We start from the raw sequence: 21,353 nt of genomic DNA, 5'->3' as shown, positions 1-21,353 counted from the left end.
TAGGTGTCTAGGATTTTAATAAATAAAATTATTAAACTGAAACTTAATTTAAATACATCTTCTTGCATGCTTCGCTTCTATAAAGTGAAGCAGAGGGGGATCTCCAGAGCTGAAATGTTATCTTTTTCTCATAGAAAGAGTGTGAAGAATTCTTGTCTTTTATTAGTTCCAACACTTTCATCAGTAATCATGTAAGCTCAGACTTGTGGATTGGAACTCATCTCACAGAAATTCATTGCCTAGAAGCAATGATGGCTTTAATATGGGTGGTGCCTTACAAAATTGGGCTTCCTTCCTTTGACATTACTGTCCTTCTTCCATTGCCCTGTCCCCCACCCCAACATCCCTGACCCCAGACCTCCTATGTTCTGGGATCTGGAGGGATCCTATGCATTTACCTACTGATATCAGCTACATCTACTTCTACTAGAAAAGCAGCTTTGCTTACATTTGCTTAAAACTGTTCTTTTTTTGGAGATACTCTCATTAAACTTCCTACGTGTTTTATCATCTGGCCTGCATTACAGAGCTCAGACAAAAATATTTATAAACAACTATATTCTCAGTGTGCTACTATTAATTCAGTGCCCCATGGCAAGCAGCACTGTGAGTACTGACACACACAGAGGTATTAATCTGACTAAATTAGCCTAATTAAAAGTGTTATTAAGTTTTATATAAACCAGATGCATATAACGCAGCAGGTTGCAATTACCCTAGTTTTTAAAATAACATCTGCATTAAGCCACAAAAAGCACATTCAGATAATAGTTTTTTTCTTAAAACCAAGGAAACTTCAAGTTACTATTAATGTTGTATTCTGTTATGTTAAACAGAAGTAGAATATATGCAGTGGTTTATCCTTAATAGTTTCATTTATTAAAATACCCTCCTGTTAGGGGTGATAAATTACCTGAGGCATAAAAAATACCTGTGAGTACAGGCAATGACTTCAGATATCCAAGCATATGACTGCAACTGCAAATATGGTAGACCTCTAAGTGCCAATATTTTTGCCAACAGTTAATTAGGTTCACAATTATTTTCAGGAAAAAAAAATGAAAGTATAAATAGGATGTTGGTGTTAAGCCAGTTTATAACTACATTTTAATGCAAGCTTTGTAAGAGAAGGAAGTTTGAGGACTTATATTCTTAACATACTGAAAGTTTCAGGAAATTATTTAAAGACAAGCCATAAGACAGTGTTGAACTATCTGATTGCTCTGTAATAAGATCTATGTAAAAACTGCAATCTATGTTACTTTCTCTGAAATTGCTGGTTTATTTGTAAATTTGGTATGATATAACCAATATGAAAAATCTTAAAGTGAATTTATTTTGTGTTGCAAATATATTGAATATTTGGACTTCATGAAAAACATGAGTTTTTGGAAAAGTTACAGCCTTTCCAGTTTTTAGATTATGCTGCTTGATTTAACCAGCAGTGCAGAAGATTCAGCAGAGAATGGGTTGTGTCTTTGCTGGATTCACTAAGGAGGACGTGTTTGGCAGCTCGAGACCACAGAATACTGGACTGCTGCAGCTTTGCTCTTCCTATAGCCAGGCCTTTCATTGCTTCTCTACAGCCAGTGTTGATGCTTTTGTGATGGCATGGAGAGTTAAGGGTTAAGGGAGTAGATCATTCTTACTGAAACTGTAGCTAGACATTTTAAAAACAAAAACAAACAACAACAACAACAAAAACTGTGGGAGCATGGAGAGATTTATTAGTACCCAGTGAGAAGTACATAACTTCTGACATGGGAACCGTGGACTCCATTGTCTAGAAATGACGAAAGGAGAGAAACGTACAAACTTCCAATTCCAGCAGGCTTTCTGATAACAGAAATGTAGCTAATGTATTTTCCAGGCTGAAGGTACCCACACAAAGGCAAAGGTGGCATATAGCTAAGGAGCCTTAGCCTTGAATTTTCTGCCCCTTCTGTCCTAATGCCCAAAGAGTCAGTCTTCAGTACATATTATAAATATAAAATGAAAAAAAACTTTGGATTGTCAATGTCAAAACTAATAAGTGTAACTATTTCCAGTCATTAAGTGAGATGAGCCCTCTTAAGACAAGAGGGAAACAATATGTGGTCCGGGTATTTGAGCCAAAGTTGTCAAAAGAAAACAAATCCTCATGTCTGTACTTACATCATTGCTTTTAAGGGCTGAGGAATTGCAAAGTTGGTCAAAATCAGTGGGAGATCAAAACATCAGAAGGTTAAATGTTTCATGTTAAAGTAATTATAGATCCTTTTGGTAGTTTATTGGAAGTTTTGTCTTGCACTGAGGCTACACATACAGCTTTTTTCCCTGTCCTTTGTTCCTGTGCTTGTGTGGTACTTATGCCTTACCACTAAGGCAGCTGGTAACACTCCATGCTTTGCATGTACAGTAATATATTGAACAAGGTATTTTGGATCATGCACTGATACTTCAGCACAACTGAAGAAAAGAGGCAACTAATGTCTTAGGTGCAAGCACTTAAAAAAACAGAAGATTCTCTCTTCTAGTAATGCAGCTGATCTTATCCTAAAATGTTAAACAGCCCATCAAATGCACTAACACTTTCAAACACAGGTCAGGAGAACTCTGTAGTGGAGGGAAAGGGAAAAATGTAGGAACACTTGATCTCCTGATGTGTGGTCTGCAGTGATTAACTTTTTCTCTCCCACCTACCATGGCCTGCAACTTTAGTAGCTTAAGTGACTGGACTACTATTTTTTGTACAAAAAACAAAAGGGTAAAGCATACAGTGTATATGTATATTTCAGAATTTTACAGCTGCTTGAACTGGAGAATTTCTCTCTGCTCTTGGTACCCAATCTTTTGTGATATCTGGAAAAGCTGCCTTCCCTTCTTGCTCTCTTCTCTTCTTAACTCCCGTAGTCTTTAAAAATTATAGTTATAAAATCTCCTCTTTGACTTTGTTCTTCAGAAAGGTTTTTCCTTTCTTGTTTGTTCTGCACCACTACATTCTTTGTGTGCTGAGCTGCTGTCCTTTTAACATAGATTTAAAATTAAGCTTGCTGGTGTAGGACATACTTTTTTTTTAGTCTGTTTCTTTGTCCAGAGAATTAAAACAAAACCAGCCCCCCCAGCCCAAAAAAAAAAATCTTACACTTTTGCGTGCACTGGGTCTCTGACTCACTGTAAATATGCGGTAATCCTGTAACTGCAAACTTAGTGAATACTCTCTGTGCTTTTTACCCAGTTGTAGGTCACTTATCTGCTGCACTTTCTGTGATGGTTGCTGGTTTCTCTGAAATACACCGAAAGCATTTCCCTCAGGTGGAACAGACCCTTTCCGAGGAGATTCTCCTGGTCTCCTCCATGCCTTGCTTCCACTTAGCTCCTCAGTATGTCTTACTTGGAGTGGCTGAAGCCTTGGTAACACCTTCCTGTAAGTAAAAATTAATAGGTTAAAGCCGGTGTGTCCTGGTTCGCAAAGAATGATATCAATTCTTAAAAGTAATTAGACTATCATGTAATATTTTTATCCCTGACTCTATTCCACAGGCTTAATGAGCAGATTTATGCTTTACCTGCTTGAAGTAGCATGGTTTGTCTTGCTGGATGTAATGCAGAGTGAGCAATGTTGTTCCAAATTAACTGGAAGGTTCTGCAGCAGCCCAGTCAGATCCCTGGGTTGTGTAATCCACCACTGGGGGGGCAGAGTGGGATGATGAGAGTGATTGAGCTTGGATGCATGGCTGGCCTTGAAGTGGAAACTGGTCAGGCAGTGGGATGATTTGAATGAGCTCCTGAGGTCTCTTCATCTCTTCTGTTCTCAACTATTTTGTAACTGATTTTCCTGAGACTGAACAAACACATGCATGACAATTGAGCTGTGGTTACAGTCTTTGAGCCCTTTCAGGCCACAGTCAAAGCAAGGTGAAGCAATTTAGCTTAACCCTTTTCATTTGAGCACCCAGCTAATAAAATTACTATGTTTTTCATTAACATACAGCATATGCAGGTGGGTACCACAATTCAATTGACATGGTAACTTGAGGAATATTGTAGGTAGATGCAGGACTTCTGTTTGTGCTCCAGTCAGGAGTCATGTAAAGATGCCTGCACAGAGCATGATGTCTTAGTTTATGTAATGGAGCTAGAGATAAACATTACTATTTTGCAGAGCACAGGCACAGCTTAGCTCATGCTTACCATCCATAAACTATGTAGACATACTCCTGATTACAAATCTGAACCTTCTTTTCCTTCTATAACTTATCTTTCCAAAACTGCACTGACATTCCGGAGATTTGTTTCCTAAGGAGCACACAAAGTCTGTGTGTTCTACCATCCAGAGGTTACTTTTGTAATACTAACCTTTTTTTTTTTTATCTAATCAATTTTCATTTAAATAGACACAGGTAAAGTTGTGGACTAACTGATTTCCATAAGCATTTAATTTTACAGGTTGAGTGTCTGTTGTTCCAGTACAACCTCAGAAATATTCAAATTTATTTCCTGCTCTTAAATAAAAAAAAAAACTTAGCTTCATTATTATACTGTAAGACTACTCAGAGCAGGTCATGTTCTGACACTAAAAGGGTAATTTCTCCTAGTTTTAAATACTTAACACTTTTCAATAATGCCTCTTCATCAGATAACTCTGAAGTACTTAACAGAGACAGGTTATGTGGTTTCTAGGTTACAGGCTGAGTTTAAAAAAAAAAGTGACCTCTGTTTAGCTTAACAACAACAAAAGATAGGAGGTGGCTTGCTTACAGTATTCTCATGCTTCTGCATGAAAAGAAAATTTCTGTTAGAATAAGGCTCTTACCTAGCACAATGGGACAGAACAAAGTCCAATGACTGGAAGATGACATTAGCCTTTAGAAAAGCTTTGATATTGTTTTTTGTTTGTTTTGTTTTTTAAGATTATCATTAGAGTGTGGTAGGAAGCAAAGTAGTGCATTTCCTCTTAAAATAAAGACTAAGCATCTTACTAAGAGCTGCAGTTACAGGTGTGATTCAAGAACACTGTGGCTAAGTCTGAGTTTGAGATTTGCATGGAAAAAAATAAAGGTAGGTACATGAAATTGGTTACTACTGTAGCAGTACTGTGGTCAGTGGAGATGCAGGCTACATTAATTTGCCCACAAGTAGATGTCTGGCACCTTTTGTGATGGAGCATCAAAGACGTGCAAGGCAAGCAGGTTCCTTATGTTACCGGCTTGGCCTCCAGCTGCTGCTAGAGTAGAGCACGGTTCTGCAATATGTTCTGCATCTTATGGGGCAGCCCCATGCAGATGGCTGAGGCACACTAGAGCATTTTGGGCAGCAGTGGGCATCTGTATTCCTGCTACTAAACTGAGCTCTAGTTTTCTACTTCAGTTTGAACTGAATTGCTGTTGAGGAACCATTCACTGGATCTGCATCAATGTTAATGACAGCCTAGACACTGAAATAGTTGTTTCACCTTTCCTGACATTTTACTGCTGTATTATGCAGAAGGTCAAATTCAATTATCATAATAATTTACTTGGCCTGGAAGTACATGATCCAAGTTGAAGACAGAAATGTTCGCACCTGTAATTAGAAGGAAGTGAGGAAGTATCTCAGTTTTGAAGTGCTTAGTTAGAGGAGCTAGATCTGGCATATTGAACTCTTTATCTACTTTTGAGCTCTGATACTTACAATTGTGTTTATATGATATATTTCATTATCTTGTTGATAGGAGGTTTGCATAATCACCTGCCTTGGGTAGCATGTGCATCTTTAAGAATACATAATACCAGTATTTTAATGTTTTACTAATGCTGAAGTTCTGTTTTAAAGAAAGAAGTAAAATGATAAAAGAACTGCTCTCCTTCACAGTGATAGAATTTAAGATCACATAGCTTGAATTTGCAACCATAGCTTGTTTTGAAGAAGAAAATTACTTTCCTAAAGCCCAGTGCTTAAAAAAGAGGGGGTGGGGGTGTGTTGTGTCTGTCTGGTGGAACACTGCAGCAGGCATTTGCTGCCACAGTGCATGAGGTTGGTGATGTGGAGCTGTCCTGCTGGCCACAGCAGCTGTGGTGCATTGCCAGTGTCCGAGCAATCAGGTGCACTGTAGCTGCTTGGCCTACAAAGGGTTAGCAGATTTCTCCACAGAGAACATTTCTCTGCCTGTCATCATTCCTCAAAGCACTTAGAAATGGGAAGCCTTGTAACAAACTGCTCTGTTAGTTAAAGGATATACCGGGGATCACTTCACCCATCAATGAAGTGCAATAATCTCCAGGGTGAAATGCAGCAGCTGGTTAATAGTTCACAGCAGCACTGTGGGAGAAGTGAGGAATAGAGTATGCAATTGAAACAGCAGGGATAATTTACGTAAGTAGGATACAATTACCAAGCAGAACTTGGTCAAGATGCATGCTTCACACCCCTGGTTTGGGGGAGAATGGGGGGAACAAACAAACAAAAAAAGCACAACCCAGCACCTTCTAGGCTCTTAGAGACTTTTAAAGTAGCTAGGACACCGACTGTCCAATGTTTCAGACTGTACTGTTGTATCTACAGATGGTGTCCTAGGCTCACCTGCTTTCTCTTGCCCTCAGGCTTTTGGTTCCTATTATGAATGAAGAAAAAGCACTGCCCATGGTACATTTAAATTTTTTTTAATGTTTCCAATGCTCTCATTTGGACATCCAAATTAAAAAGAGTGGGAGATGGTAATTGCAGTTTCATTTGTATTCAGTAATGCTTCAGGCAACTCAGCATCCAAATAGGCTTCTCTGCTGACAAGTTTCTCAGGCTGGAGGTCATTCAAACTCGAGTAATAAAGCAGATTGGGAGACATTGGGGCTTGGAGAGCTAGTGTGGTTGAGCTCAAGGTGTGAAATTAGGAAGTGAGAGGCTTTGACCAGGGAAAGCTGCTCAAAGAGAACAGCTGTTAGAAATGCTTACTGTTACTCTAACCTAGTTTAGCCAAACTACAACTGGTGGGATTACAGTAATCCATGCTACTATTGCATGCTACAGCCCGCCCCCCCCCCCCCCCCCCCCCAGTTGTTGCTTTTTCAGGTTTAGTCTTCTGACAAGAAAGACAACAGGTCTTAAAATAGACAGTGACCTGTGGGGTTTCTGTATGGGGATTTTTATCCAGCCTCAACTAAGGCAAATTAACTACCGAAGTTAAGGCATACTCTGAACTTCAGAAGCATTCACCAGTGGCCTTGCTGCATTGGCTCTTGCATGTAAGGTCCTGTAGTTAAATATCCCATCTGCTTTCTTTACCCCTCATGACTGTGATGGTGGTTTTCTTTGTATTTTTATGCTTCAGGTTTTTAAAAGGTGAAAGTGACTGGGTGAAAAATCGTTATGTGCTTGTGAATATCGTTAGTTGTGTATAGGGTGGTTTATTACGGAGATTTATTTGAACAGTTTACATAATCCATTTTAATAGGGTACATACCAACACATGACTGCCCTTCTGCTTCAGGTAGGTTCTATTAGTAAAATGTCGAAAGTCCCCACTTTGGATTTTTTTTTTTCCTCTCATCTATCTTCTACTATCACTTAAAACAAAAACAGCAACAACAACAACAACCTGTAACTGTATTTGCTTCCTTTTTAAAGGTTCATTGCTATCATTCTGGCTTGTGCCAGAAAGAATTCGAGGTATTTCCATGCATTTTTTAACTCTCTTCAATGGAGCTGGCTGCTTTATGGGAGCTTTCTTTGTTCAGACAGCCCACACAGGCACTCAAGGTAAGAACGTGCCCATGACTGGTGTTCCTGAGCAGTTTGCTAATCCCATTGATTATTGATTTGGAGAATTAGACATCAGAATTAAAGGAGATGCCAAAGTTGATTTGCTTTCACAATTAAGATGGAATTAAGATAGGAAATAGCCTTGCAGTTGTATTTATCCAATTTTAATGAGTCATCTTAGTTTTGATAGGTAGAGTAATTAGTGAATGGCACCATGCAGGAAGCCCTCACCTCCTCACCTCCAATCTCTATACTTCTCCTCTAGAACATAAGAAAATAAATGTTCTTGTATGCATCTTTTTATGTTCATGGCCAAGTATGATCATATTAGCCAGGCTCACGTGGAAGTTTCTGGCCACAAGAGTGTTTTAGCAATTACTGCTTTAGCAAATGGACACTTTTCCCCAACTACTGGAAGAACAAGATTCTGTGACAAGATAGTTTCATTGTCTTCACCCTTCTCCAGACAAATAATGCCATTCCCAGAGAAACTGATGTTTCAAGATGAGTTATTTCAGATTCATCCTGTTAAAGAGTATTTAGTGCAAGCCCTGAACTAGAAATTTCTCTGGGTTGCTGACTTTGAAGAAAGGCAAAGGGTTTAAGCTTTTTTTCCTTTGCTGATAAATCTTCTTTCAATACATAAAAGACTTGTTTCATAAGTAAATTAAAAAAAAAAATGCACTTGAGTCCTTGAGCTGAAGGACAAGGATACCTTTGTTTACATATCTGAAATAGGGCCTGTTTTTAAATTCACACTTCAGTTAAATACTTTAAATACCAGGCACAAAAGCGTCACCTGGAGATGGTTAAAAAATAGGAATGCTTACCCAAATGAATCAGGCAAAGAACCGAGAACTACTAAGACATCATGGCAGAGAGCAGAGCTGCTTGCATTTCCATCAGTAGAATAAATTTTTCATTGAATAATGAGGGTTCAACAAAACTAGCACTTTGAGAAAGATTGTGTTAACTTTTTTCCCCTCTATTCTCCTCTCCCCCAAAAGTATGGAAGATGTTAACTTTGATAAAATTGAAATATTTTGTTTCAAAGCTGATATTGTACTTCATTTTTACTTTTGATAGAATTGAATATTTATGAAAAAAATTAAGCATGATGTCTGCATCAAAACATTTTGACTATGTGGTGCCACTATATGTCATTTATTCCTTTATAGAATGTTTATATAAAGCACCAGAGGAAACTTGACATTTGTATATGGTTTACAATTTGGTAGATTTTGTCTAATTTTATATTATTGATTTTTTTCTGCAAGTCTATATGAAAATATTTAATTATTCGAAAAGAAAATGTGTTTTTTGCCAGAAATTCTATTTTATTAGAGCTTTCAAAATTTTATCCTGACCGGGACCGAAAAAACTCATTAGAGAATGCAATTCTATGTTCTAACCTTTTTTGCTCAAGATTCTCAAGCAAACTGGAGAAGTTTTGTTTTTGTTTTGGCTAAAATATTTCTCACTTTTAAGAAGTTGTGTGGCAAAGATCTCCACTTAGCTTATGGGGGGGGTGTGGGGGGGAAGATATAACCTATGCCTTTACTTACATTGGCAGACCTGCTACTCCTATACTCCTACCCACTACTGTAAGTGGATTGACCATACTGCCATCCTGAGCAAAAGTCACTCTTAGAGTTTCCAAAGACATTCAGCAACAGTTTATATTCAGATTAAGGTGTTGCAGCTGGACTGAATAAACCCCTAAACAGAGGAACTCCACTGCAAAACATGAAAAGTTAGAGGGGAAAATATAATGAAAGATGTTTCATGCTTGCTCTGTTCCTCTAGTTAGGAAAAGTAACCTCTAAGGGTTCTATTAGTATGTAAACAAACATATTATTGGCCTCTCGTTTTTTTCTAAAAATACGTGGAACCTCACTGGGTATCTCTTTCCGGGTTTTCACATGCTAGAGTGAGATAAATTGTTCCAAGCTGCCACAGTTCACAGCTTGATAATAGTGGAAAATTTCCTGTATCTTACTTTGTTATAATTCTCCAGACTGAAGAGATCTCACCCCAACAGACTTTTGTCTTGCTGAGTCATAGATCAAAGTAGGCCTGGGAACAGCCTTCTGAAGCTGGGTAGAGTGTAACAAAACCAGAGAGTCATTTAGACTTGGTTTTGTTTTTCTCCTAGTTTGAAAGAAAACATTTCCTATGAAATTCTCTTGTTCTGTATTTCTTCAGACTCTTCCATTGTGCTTCTCATGGGGTGTTCTTTGATGCTTGTGGTGAAAATCTTAAGATCAGCAAAGTAATAATTATTTAATTTATAAAGACTAGTGGTTACTTACCAAAACTTCTAAAAGTCACCACTTCAGAGAATAAAATGGTGACCTCTCTGAAGTCAGATAAGGTAAAATGACATAAATTAAGCTTTCATTCTTCACATTTGTTATTTTTCCAGCTCTGTTTTAAGAGCTTCTAAAACACTCAGTACCTGGACAATTTATGAAACCTGGGGGTAAGAAAACCATTCTGATTTTTTTTCTGAAAAGATAAACTGATTTAATTATAATGAAAGATCAAAATTAATTCCCTTTTCCTGAAAGAAGATGAGCATTTATGCAATGTTTTTTGTAAGATTTAACAAGGCTTAGCACGTGACTCTTGGGCTATGGGTGCTTTTGCCTCATCCAAAGATTCTTTTTTCTCTAGAACCTGAGCCAAGGCTATTTCTGGTTCTCCCACATATAAGCAATGCAACCATGATTGCTATGAAGCAATTCAGGATACAGTAAAGAATATCCTCCTGTGTATATTTTGAAGTACAGCATGTTGAGAAAATTATTTAAACCTTTTTATATCCTATTTCAAGTCACTAGTTTAGAATTTTATTTAGGTTTTTATTGGCAAAGTTGATCAAATATCAGTCACAGTCAAAGCTGCATTAATCACTTTTAACGCATCTATGGAGGATGGTGTGAATACGATAAAATAAGACTAAAAAAAAATCTGACGAGTGCAAACAGATGATGGGTGACAGTGATATTTTCAGTACAAGCTGGGAAACTGCTTTCTTTTGGATCTCTTACCTCTCCTAACATTTTAACGGAAGAAGATGCAAGACACAACCTGTCCTGCTATGCCAATCATTTCAAAACACTTTTCTCTAAAAATATTAATGTAAATATGTAAGGGGGGGAAAGGAAAAAGGTCAGAGGAAGGAAACTGCCCCAGACATGTTTGTATGTAGATAAAGTTTTTTTTTTCTATTTCCAGTTTGGATCCTTGTTTGATTCTAAATACCAGTGATGATATTGCTTGCAGTCCAGATGGTGGTGTCCACTGGTGCCTACTTAGCTATTAAGGATTAGAGGCAAACTGAGACTTTAATTTGGATATGATTAAACACGAAATATATGCCTGATAACTTGGTGAAATGATGGAAGGAGATACAATTACTTTCTAAGACCTGAATTACATTTTTCTATAGTCACAGTCTAGGTTGCGGGATTATCTTAGATGTGGGAATTGTACATAACAGGCTAACCTCTGTCTTATGTTTGTTTTGCTTTCTTCTCTATTTTCCTAGTGCTAAAATATGATATTCAGTAAACAAAGTGAACCCCTTCCTATGCAACTTTGGGCTTCGTTATGAATCCCTTGAAAAATTCAAGGGTGCCATCATTATAACAATTCCCTTGTGTGTACTAGCATATGTGGAAAAACTGGGCTACGGTCATTTCCACATAATTTTTCATGGCTTATAGCAGTATCTGATTGTCAGTATTTGTCATCCACCACAAGCAGCATAGGAAAATGCTCTTGTCTGTGTCCCAGTCACTGCTTCACCTACTTCTTTGCTTGTGTTGGTAGGATCAGGTGTTTTTTTCAGTGTTGTATAATATTCTTCCTTGTACTGTCTGAGCATTTTTGATATAAAATTGATAGGACTGCTTAATGCCAGCGGAAGTTTACCAGGCACTATATTTTAACAATGTATGGTAGCAGGCTTGAGGAACTCAGGCTCTTTCCAGGCTTAGTCTTCTAACTTATTCTAAATTTGCCATGAAATGCATAACCAATTCACCTCTAGCCAACAGCAAAAGGCTCTTTAAAATACTTGGCTAAAGGAAACTTCTGATTCTGTGGTGATTCATGCTACTGAGTATTTCCATTGTTGGAATAAAAATGGAAATCAGGAGCTTGTTGTAGAAAGTTAATTCCCAGTGAGCAATTATCTATGTGACAAACCAACCTTGTAATTGGCACTTCTGTTGGCAATCTCCATAGAAAAGTAAAGGATTGACAACCCAAAGGCAGTGTCTTGGGGAAAAGTGAATTGTTAGCATATTGCATGCTGATTGAAGGATGCGAAAGTTCTGAACTCCTCAAACACAATAGTGTCAAAAACATCTTATTCCATCAAAAACAAACAAACTGGCCCAATAAGTTCTTAATGGCTTAGAGTAAAATCGTGAAAATATGAACCAAACCCCCAGCCAGTGCCCCATTCTAGGGTCTGCAGATGGCTTGTGGAAGCTTTTATTGGGGCAAGGAATAAGGTGCCTAAATGTAGTTTCACTGACTGAAACACCTGGTTGAAGTTTCAGAGTGATGGCTGTTCTCCCAAGGCTTTCTGCCAGCAGAGGATTCTCTGTGCAATGTATCCAAGTAGAAGAAAATGTAGTCCAGGTCAGCCCCCTCTTCTGTGGAAAACCAACAGCCTTTAAAAAGAAAAAGATCTTGAGAACCGAATATTTTTGGTTGAAACCAGGAAATTATTAAATTAATCTTGGCTGTACCCACTGATGAAAATGCCTATTGATCAATCATCTTTGACCCAGGTCCTGGAGGGGGCCGGTGGTAAAGTGGGGGCAGAACCCAGATCTCTTAATGCCCAGGCTGCCATTCCACCCTGATAAAAGCAACCAATCTCACTTTCAACGCTTCAGCGTGGCGCCTTTCCTAGCATTAAAACAGTTTCCAAGGTCCATTTCACTCTGTCCTCTTAGAAGCTGCTAAATATATGTAAATATACATAGCTCGGAACTATTTTTAACTGCATATTTTCCTGTTCAGATTCCATTGTAAACTCCATTCCATTAGGAAACTCCTGCTGCTCATACAGTTAGATCAGCTGATGTAAATAACCTAGCAGACAGTGTGAACTCTGCTTTGACAAGCTGTAGCACCGAACCCCATGCATGCTTTCCATTTCATCAGATACACGTGGTCTCTCTGTGAGCTCTATTGGCCACTGGGGGATGTGAAATGAAAAACTACCTGATTGTGAATTATGACAGTAAAAGTTTATAAGCTACTAAAATGAAGTTATAGCACCTAGGAGCTCAGTCGACTGACAATGTTAAATGATACGTTTTAAAACTGGCTTTGAGATAATGCTACAAAAGGCACTGCACGCGCAGGTGAGGTGGTACTGCGCTGTGACAGGCAGAAAGGTGACATGGCACAGAGCAAGCTGCGGAGGAGTTGAGAGAAAACTGCTGCGCTGATGGCAGGTGTTTCCTGTTAATCCCAGGAGAGCAAGAGGTAACTGCTTTGAAAAGAAACATGTTTACAATGCCAAGGTGTGGAGGAAAAGAGAAGAATGTACATGTGTGTGTGCATAAGCCTTTGATTGTTTTTTCTCTCCAAATCTAATTAGAAAAAATTGACAAGACAAGAATGGCATTGGATAGCTAAAGATGGCATTAGTGGTCCAAAGACTGGTTAAGGCTATTTGCTTTGTATGAGAGAGCTATGCCACAGAAGGCTATTTTTCTTCCTCTCCTTTTTAAGCTAAAGTGGTGAATAGCTATTCTATGTAGATGGGAAGGACTTGGTACCAGAATTTGAGGGAACGAAGAAAGGGATCTTTGGGTGCATCAATGCTAGTGCTTTAGTTCAGATTACGAGTTCAGATTACGAGATTTGAATCTCCTGATCATCTGTTTGTTTGTGCATTGATTTGCATAACTGTGGTCTTGAACCACAAAAAAATCTTCTGGATGAAACTAAACTCCCCAAATGCCTGTGCTGGATGCGTTCCGGCTGTTAACAGGAATTAGCCTGATACAACCCTTCTGAGCTGTGTGTAGTGTGGACATCAGATTCTCAGCTCCAGCTGAGTGTTCCTGTTGTACTTCACTACTTGCTAATGAAGACAGTCTCTCCTTCTTCAAAGGCAACTTGTACTACCAACTAATATAAGAGGTTATTATGGCACTGTACACCTTTCTCTGATGTTCTGTATCTACTGTAGTTTCTTTTTCACCTTGGTTTTGTTTTACTGTAATTGATTATGGTACTTCAGGTACTGACTGTCTTCCGATGTAGACAGACTGTGGCTTGCTTTCCTGTTAAGCATCTTGATTTCCATTGTAATCATTTATCACCAGAGCTTGAATTTGTGAGGAGCAACATGGAAAGCTGACAAGAATTTCTAGGTATGAGAGACTCAAGGGTGTATATATAGGTATGTGCATATGTATATGGCACTATCCTCCACTGAAGGGAGTCTATGCTGCCAGAATGTCACAGATACTGTTGCCTAAAGCCTTGGTAAGCAAAACGTCTGTGATTCATGCAAAATGAATGTGTGGAAGACAAGCACGTGTTGCAGATTCTCAGTTAAAGGCAATAAAATGTAAAGTAAAATGGCAGGTAGCATCTTGGTAATGGAGCACCACCCAAGGCACTAAAAAAATGCTTTTTTGAAAAGGGGCCTGTTAAAAGCATGGGAGATGTAAATAAAGACCTTAATTCTAGCCCTTCTAAAACTTGTGTATAAATAGGTACAGAGAGGTTCAAGACAACTGTGACTATCTTATACAGACTTATCTTCATGCCTTTCACACAAGCCATGTCTTATCCTGCAAGGTAAACTAATTCTACTTCAAATGTCTGCTTTGCCAGGCAACTGGTTTCCACACTTGCTACATGAAGGTAAATTGGAGAGATTCTTCTTCTTCTTGGCTTCTTTAATGATGGTGAACACCCTGGGGTTCTGGACCATTGCACACAGGTATGTGTGAGGAAATGAACACTTGACATTTCATTTGTAGATAGGGGTAGAAATGCTTGCGAAACCTGTAAGTTAGTGTGTAATAAGGAATTGGTAGTGATAGATCATACAGTGTTCAGGGTTCAGGCTTCAGTGTTGTTTTCTGCCTTGAGGGCAGAGGAGGAGACTTCACAGTAACAATTATGATAAGATTTTAAAAAATAAAAATTGAAGTAATTAGCTTTAAATATTTAAGGAGCCTCATTAATACCAAAATAAAAATACCTCCAAGAAGAGAATCCTTTCCTTTACTAAAGGACATAAATATGTTGGCATGGGATTAAAACTACAGCACTTGGCACTGTACCAAAATATGGTAAACATTGCTATTGTCCCTATGAGCTTGCGTCTTTAGCATAGGACAGTAGGTGAGGGGCTTACAAGAAAACAGCAGAATGCTTCTGGTTAATGTTTTGTGCAGTGGTATCAACAGAGCGATGCTGAAATATTTTCTGATGCTCTGCCGGGTAATGAGATAAATGCAACTTTTTGCTGCAGACTGTGGAATTGCTCAGCCCTCATGCAGAAAGTAATTTTATGTCACCTGTGGAGCTTACGTTTAAGGCCCACATATTGCCTGTAAAATGCAAGGAATTCACATTTGCATTCCCCTTTTACATCCAGAATGGCTTCTGGGTTGGCCTGCCTCCTGTATTCTGGAATATTTAATCATAACTAACTTTGTTGTCAGTGTTATAAGGAATACTTGTAGCTAAGATCAGAGAGGGAAGCAACCTAGGTCATGTGCAAGTGGCACTCTCTCCTACACACCGAGCTGCAGTTCTATGAAAATCTTTCAGGAACCTTGACAAAGCAGTGATTTGATAATGACAATAGAAAATTTCCAAGGGCGTTGTACTTCTAGACCTCTTTTTTTAAAAAAAAAAAAAAAAAACTTTTTTTCCTGTTACCTATTAGTCTAACTTTGCAGCATACAGATTACTGTAGCATCTTGTCAATCACTTCAATGTAACCTGAGGCTCAAGTGTTCATTTATATAGATGGCTAGTTCTCAGTTCTGTTTTTTTAACAGTGACCTGAGTCATGGTTAGAACTGTTTCTCTTGTGTACTTTGTCTTGTCCTTTCACAAAATGGGTTTTTACTCTTCTGTAAAATTAAATCTTCACTTATCATTTACCATTGAAAACTGAAGGGTTTTGGCTGTCAAAAAGTGGTCATAAAATTAGGTTGAGCTCAACAAATAATTTTGCCACAAATTAACATGTTTTTGAAAGTCAACAAATTTCTTCATGTCTTCCTATTTAATATATATATATTTCAAGTTATTTACGTTTTATTATTTTTTTAAATTTAATTTCAAATTGGCACTTCACTTCCGTATCAAAGTACCTTATTTTTCAGTAAGGCAACCAAAACAAAGGTGAAATGTCTTTTAAGGTTAAATGTTGCTTATTCATTTTGTGCTAAGTAAAATTCACCTGATTGCAATTTTACAGAGTGGAGTGAAAAAAGAGTGAGGGCTATTCAGATAAGCACCAATTTAAGACTTGGAGGAAATCATCCTTTAAAAATCAGAATTACAGTAGACTAAAATTTCTGAGAAAAGCATGCTTGCAAAACACTGAGTATCTTTTGTATTACACCAGATATTAATTGCTGTTTCTTTTTAAAATCTATTTAAATGATGAATTATTACTATTATTAATCTGTGCATCCAGGTTGGCACTTCTCATCATGATGTTCTGAAAGATTCTAAGAAAGTAAAATAAATAAAAATAGGGTAACAATATGTACTGCTTAGAAACCCAGGATACAGATAGCACTCTAACTTGCAAAATATCACCTGATAAACGATGGGTGAAACTGATACCATACAGGAAGACTGTTTTAGCATTTTCCTTCCATATTCTTCCTCCCAGATACAACAATCTGAATCAGGAATACACCAGTGAGTTCAGAGGAGCTCTTCCTGAGGAAAAACTTCTGAAACTTGACAAAGACATCAAGCACTATGATAGTGTCCTGGATTGCTCTCCCATTTTGTCTCCTGTGGAGACAACCTGATCAAGTTTCCCCCTTGTTGGACTCAATTTTGATTGCGTTACCTACCAGCTTTCTAATGATAAATTATCTAGTGTACCTTAGTGGAATAGCTAATGTATTTATTAATCATGTTAGCACTAATAGTGTTATTTAAGTTTATAAAAGAGCAGTTGGCATTGGATTTGGCCTTGTAGGATGCTGCACTGTTGTAATACATGTCGAGGACAATGAGAGCTCACTCCTTGGCATGGTTGATGGAGATAGGCTTTTAATCTGTACAGGGAAATAGATGGATATTTACACATTTGTACTTAGTTAAAAATTAATAAACTCATGTATACATTTGTTTAGCAAATTACTTTGTGACAATATCATTTGAAAACAATTTTGGAGGCAGTGTCAGCTGGTTGATATTTGAGAAGGTGGGAGCCTTGTGTGCTATGTCTGACTCTACCTGCTGTCTAGCCCTCATCAAGTTGCTTCTTTACCTTAGTTTCCCCCCCTCAGGAAAATGGGCACTGCATACTAACATTCTCGGGAAATTGCCTTGATCTACTAGAAACATGCTGAAATTTGTTGTGAAACGTTTGTGCTGAGGCATATAGCCTTTGCTTTGGCAGAAGCATGATGAGATTTTTCATTCCTAAAAGATGATACACAGGAAACTTGCTAGTGGAAGAACTGGAAACTAGAATTTTTTTAGATCAAAATTATTAATTGTAGCACAAGTGAAGAGGATGAAAGGAATTGAGAAGAGTAGGAAAGGGTAGATACAGTTGGGAGTGGGGGAAGAAATAATTATCATTCCATCTTAAGAATCTGCTGTTACACATTCCCAAAATTGTCTCACTTGGGCATTGTGAGTGGTGCTAATCAAGCTACTAATGCTTTTTTAAAAAGTCTTTACTAAAGAGAATGAGGAAAGAATTAGGGTCCTTATCTGATAAAGAAACATACTGAACCCAAAAACTAAAGGAATACTTAGTTATAAAGATGATTGTATTGAAAATAGAAGTCAAGTCAGAATGCTGCTAGATATGAGGAACGCTCTACCACAGAAGAAACTACACTGAAAGCATACAACTTGCTGAAGTGACCCAAAGAGTAGTTTGAGCTGAAACTCATGAAAGACCTGATGAAGGAAATCAACTCTCTATTGTTAACCATACTGCAACTATAGGATGGGAGTTGGAGTGGGGGGAAACAAAATGTAGTAACTACATCGAAGAAGTAGGAAGGAAGGCAGTCAGGACAGCCTCAGAGCTGTTAGTTTGATCTCACTAGTATTTAAGGTTTTGTAAAATTTTAAAAGAATATTTAAAGTCATGAGATAAAAGGAAAATTGAATAAAATGCAACACAGATGTATCAAATGTAGATTTTTCCAGGCTACCTTAATGTCTGCATGTAATGAGAATTCATTTTCTAAACAAAACATAGTAGATACGATCTGCCTTGATTTCAGCAATGCTTTTGACATATGTCTCAAGGGAAATAACTTATGACAGTGGAGATGAGGGTCAGCAGAAGGTGGCAACAGATACTGTAGAAAGGGGAGGCACCCATCTGGAAGCAAATTTTTTTTGTGGAACTTGTTAAATATCTTTCTTTGTGGTAAATAAGAATGTGATCTTGAGATACACTGGTGGAGATGAAAGAAGCAAGCATCTTTGTACAAGCTTGTCTGAAATGATTGTCCATGTCTGAGATGTGCATTCTGACCAATGTGGGACTTTGACTTGATAACAGAGCTGAACTTATAACTCATTGTTTGCTCTGTAGTGTTTGGGGTGGGGGGAAGAAATGCTGCCTACTCCCCTTGTCCTGACTCCTGTCCTGCTAGCAAGAGACAGTCCCTTTCCCCAGAAGTGTCTGTATAAGTTGGGCTGGCACACAAACTGTGGGCAGTGGGTGGGGAGTGGTGCTCTGGTTGAAGCCAAGCTTTCAGCGTAGAAGAGGAGGAGACTCCAGGGGTCCTAGGAGAGACCCTGGAGTTTGCACAACCCAGGAAACCATTCACAGTTTGGCCAACAAGGACAGTAAGGCTAAAGGACCTAGCCTCCAAGGAGAGTAGAAACTGGGGAAGTAGGCTAATTTTCATATACAAGTAAATCTGTACATCCTACCTGGCAGTTATTTGCTTGTAGCATATAGTTTTCTAAATGGTATTTGCATTGCAATAAACCCACCTTTAAGCCACAGACACTCCAAGCTTCTTGCTGTAAAGTGGGAAACTCCTGAATCCTTGGCTTGATCTCTGACTGGGCAGAGAAAAGCTGTAGAGATGCTGAATGTAGTTAGCTGGAGAGAGGTATGTGGTCCCTGTCAATGCATTTTAGGGTTGTACACAACAGGAGGAGAGCTATGTAACAAATGGATAAAATCTAAGATCAGACCAATTTTACAAACTGGTTCAGGAGTTGCTTTTAATACTTAATGATACTATTTTTTTAAAAAACACAAAAATAACCATTTACATCAAGAATAGAAGAACAAGAAACCTAACTTGCTTTTAAGACAGAGGTTGAAATTATTATTATTGGAGACTTGTTTGGTGTACTTGCCTCTGGCAAAGAAGGTTCTTTCTCAGGCTTTTAGCTGCCACACAGCTGTGCTGAGCACATGTGGGTATGCTCTCAAATGACCTGCATGTCCCTTTGTCCCTGGAGTGTGAGGCTGGCATATCACTGGTTAGTACTTCTCCCCTTTACAGTCTTTGAACTTCCTAGGAAAAACGTTTGGTAAGAAAGCTGGAGGCACAAATCCTGTTGGGTCTAAGATAAACAGGCTGAATAAGTTTTTTTCTGTTTTATATTTTTCTCTGGTCAACTGTGTGAAATGGAATCTGACTCACATTTTTGAATGGCGTAGGATGAGAATCCTAAATCCATACTATGCCAATTCAGCTAAAAGATGTTTTTTTTATTTTAATGGAGAACTCAATACAGAATTAAACTCTAAAACTTGGTCTCCTTTTGACACATGACAGCAGGAGGATTTCCTGGGTCATCAAGTCAGGTTCCTAGTTGGTGAAAAATACATTTCACACATTCTCATTAATTAACTTAGCATTTTATATTATAAAGCCATGACTCTTAGTTGGACTACTCCACTTTGTCATTGTTTTGATCAGGTTTCTCTGAGGAGGGAGAGCTTTCCAAAACAGAAGATAATCTTTTTAGGTCTCTGGGACCTGGGCGGTGAAATTCAGTTTTTGTGCTCATCTGTTCTTGAAGATTAAGATTAAGTGTAAAATCTGCATGTTAGGGGTGTGGGCATGGCCTTCTTAACGTGTTAGCTTAATGGTTTCTGTCCAGCTAATCAGTGGAGGCAGAACTTACTTAGATTCTGTGGTGATAAGATCAACTTGTAGAAACCTGTGGTTCTGGTAGTGATCCTGAGTTCAGTTCCACATTCTGAATATTTGCATTTCTTCTGATCATGCTTAGGCTGAATGGCCTCGAACTTCCTAAGACTGCTTTTTCTCAGAAATCAAAATCTGAAAACAGATCATAGCACAGAATATAAAATATTATAGTTTAATTGTCTGATCTGTAATTCTAAAAAAAAAAAAGAGTATTAGCTAACTCCCTGTAAAGAAGGACCTCCCTAGCATACAGTCATGCAAAAAACCTTTCAGCAATGGAGAAAGAAGCAGAAAAGGCAGCCTTCATAAAGATGTATTTGAGTTGTATGGATTAGAATGGGTTTGGGATTAATATTTGATAACTGAAAACTACCTTTTTCATGTGGACTGAAGGAAGACTTTTTATCAGATTTAGTTAAGTACTTGGCCTTTTGGGTGGATGGAAAGGGCTACTGATTGCTGGATATTGACTAATTTCAGCTGGTGGTGCAGAGGAAGAAGTATGAAAAAGTCTATCAATCATGTTCGCTGTCATGACAGAGCAATTTAGCAGTTATACCCCAACAGACAGGGATGCTTCTTGAACTGGAGCATTTGGCACTGCATACAAACCTAATGGAATTCTTTGTACTTTCAGAGCATTGCCTAAATCTTATAAATCTTGTCCCAGCACACAGTAAAATTAATGTAAAGGAATCTGTAGATTCAGTCTTGATTTTGAAAGAAGCTGCTTTTTACATTTGGGTTAATACATTAGAGGAAAAAAAAAAACCACCGCAGGAGGAGAGAATAACTAAGGTGGTGTATATGCATTTGAAATAATGTAATAAACACCTTCAAAATGTTAAAATAGCCTTTTATTCAGTATTTTATTGATCTGTGACAGTTTTGAAAATTTTCACGAGAGAAAAACATTCAGGTTTCATTGTCTGTGCTTGAGATCACCTGTTCATGTTGAATTGTACAAAGTAAAGGCAGATATGTGTTTTAATCCTTATCAAGGACTGTAGTTTTGAAATAGTGTGGAAGAAGTTACCTCTGAAGGGAGGTTCACAGGCTGTGAGTGAACTGGGATATTTCTGTTCAGTTTTGTATTTTGAGTACTACCTAAGTTTTCCCAATCTTGCCTCAACACATAAATTAGTATAAACGACTCTGTAGTCTTGACCTTGAAAGAAGCTGCCTCTGTACTGTCTACCATCTCTGGTTATAACTATTCCAGTAGGTGCTGTGCTCAGA

General features: G+C 38.1%; 1 protein-coding gene across 2 annotated transcripts in view; it reads left to right on the top strand.

The window, feature by feature from the left end:
* Window positions 1-21,353, top strand: part of SLC15A5 (solute carrier family 15 member 5) — an 83,090-nt gene that overhangs the window by 15,450 nt on the left and 46,287 nt on the right. Inside the window, exons 7-10 of one of the 2 annotated variants that reach the window (XM_080583732.1) lie at window positions 3,218-3,406; window positions 7,582-7,713; window positions 14,596-14,704; window positions 16,625-17,103. In XM_080583732.1, the coding sequence (XP_080439858.1) occupies window positions 3,218-3,406; window positions 7,582-7,713; window positions 14,596-14,704; window positions 16,625-16,769 (575 nt within the window). In that variant the 3' untranslated portion in view covers window positions 16,770-17,103. Of the gene's footprint in view, window positions 1-3,217; window positions 3,407-7,581; window positions 7,714-14,595; window positions 14,705-16,624; window positions 17,104-21,353 lie in introns of those variants that run through there. The other variant, XM_080583731.1, reaches the window with a different exon arrangement.

This window comes from Anser brachyrhynchus, assembly GCF_964034855.1.
Source record: "Anser brachyrhynchus genome assembly, chromosome: 1".
Classification (NCBI taxonomy): Eukaryota; Metazoa; Chordata; class Aves; order Anseriformes; family Anatidae; genus Anser; species Anser brachyrhynchus.
Note: the sequence above shows the minus strand (reverse complement) of the source record. Positions and strands in the feature narration are given on the sequence as shown.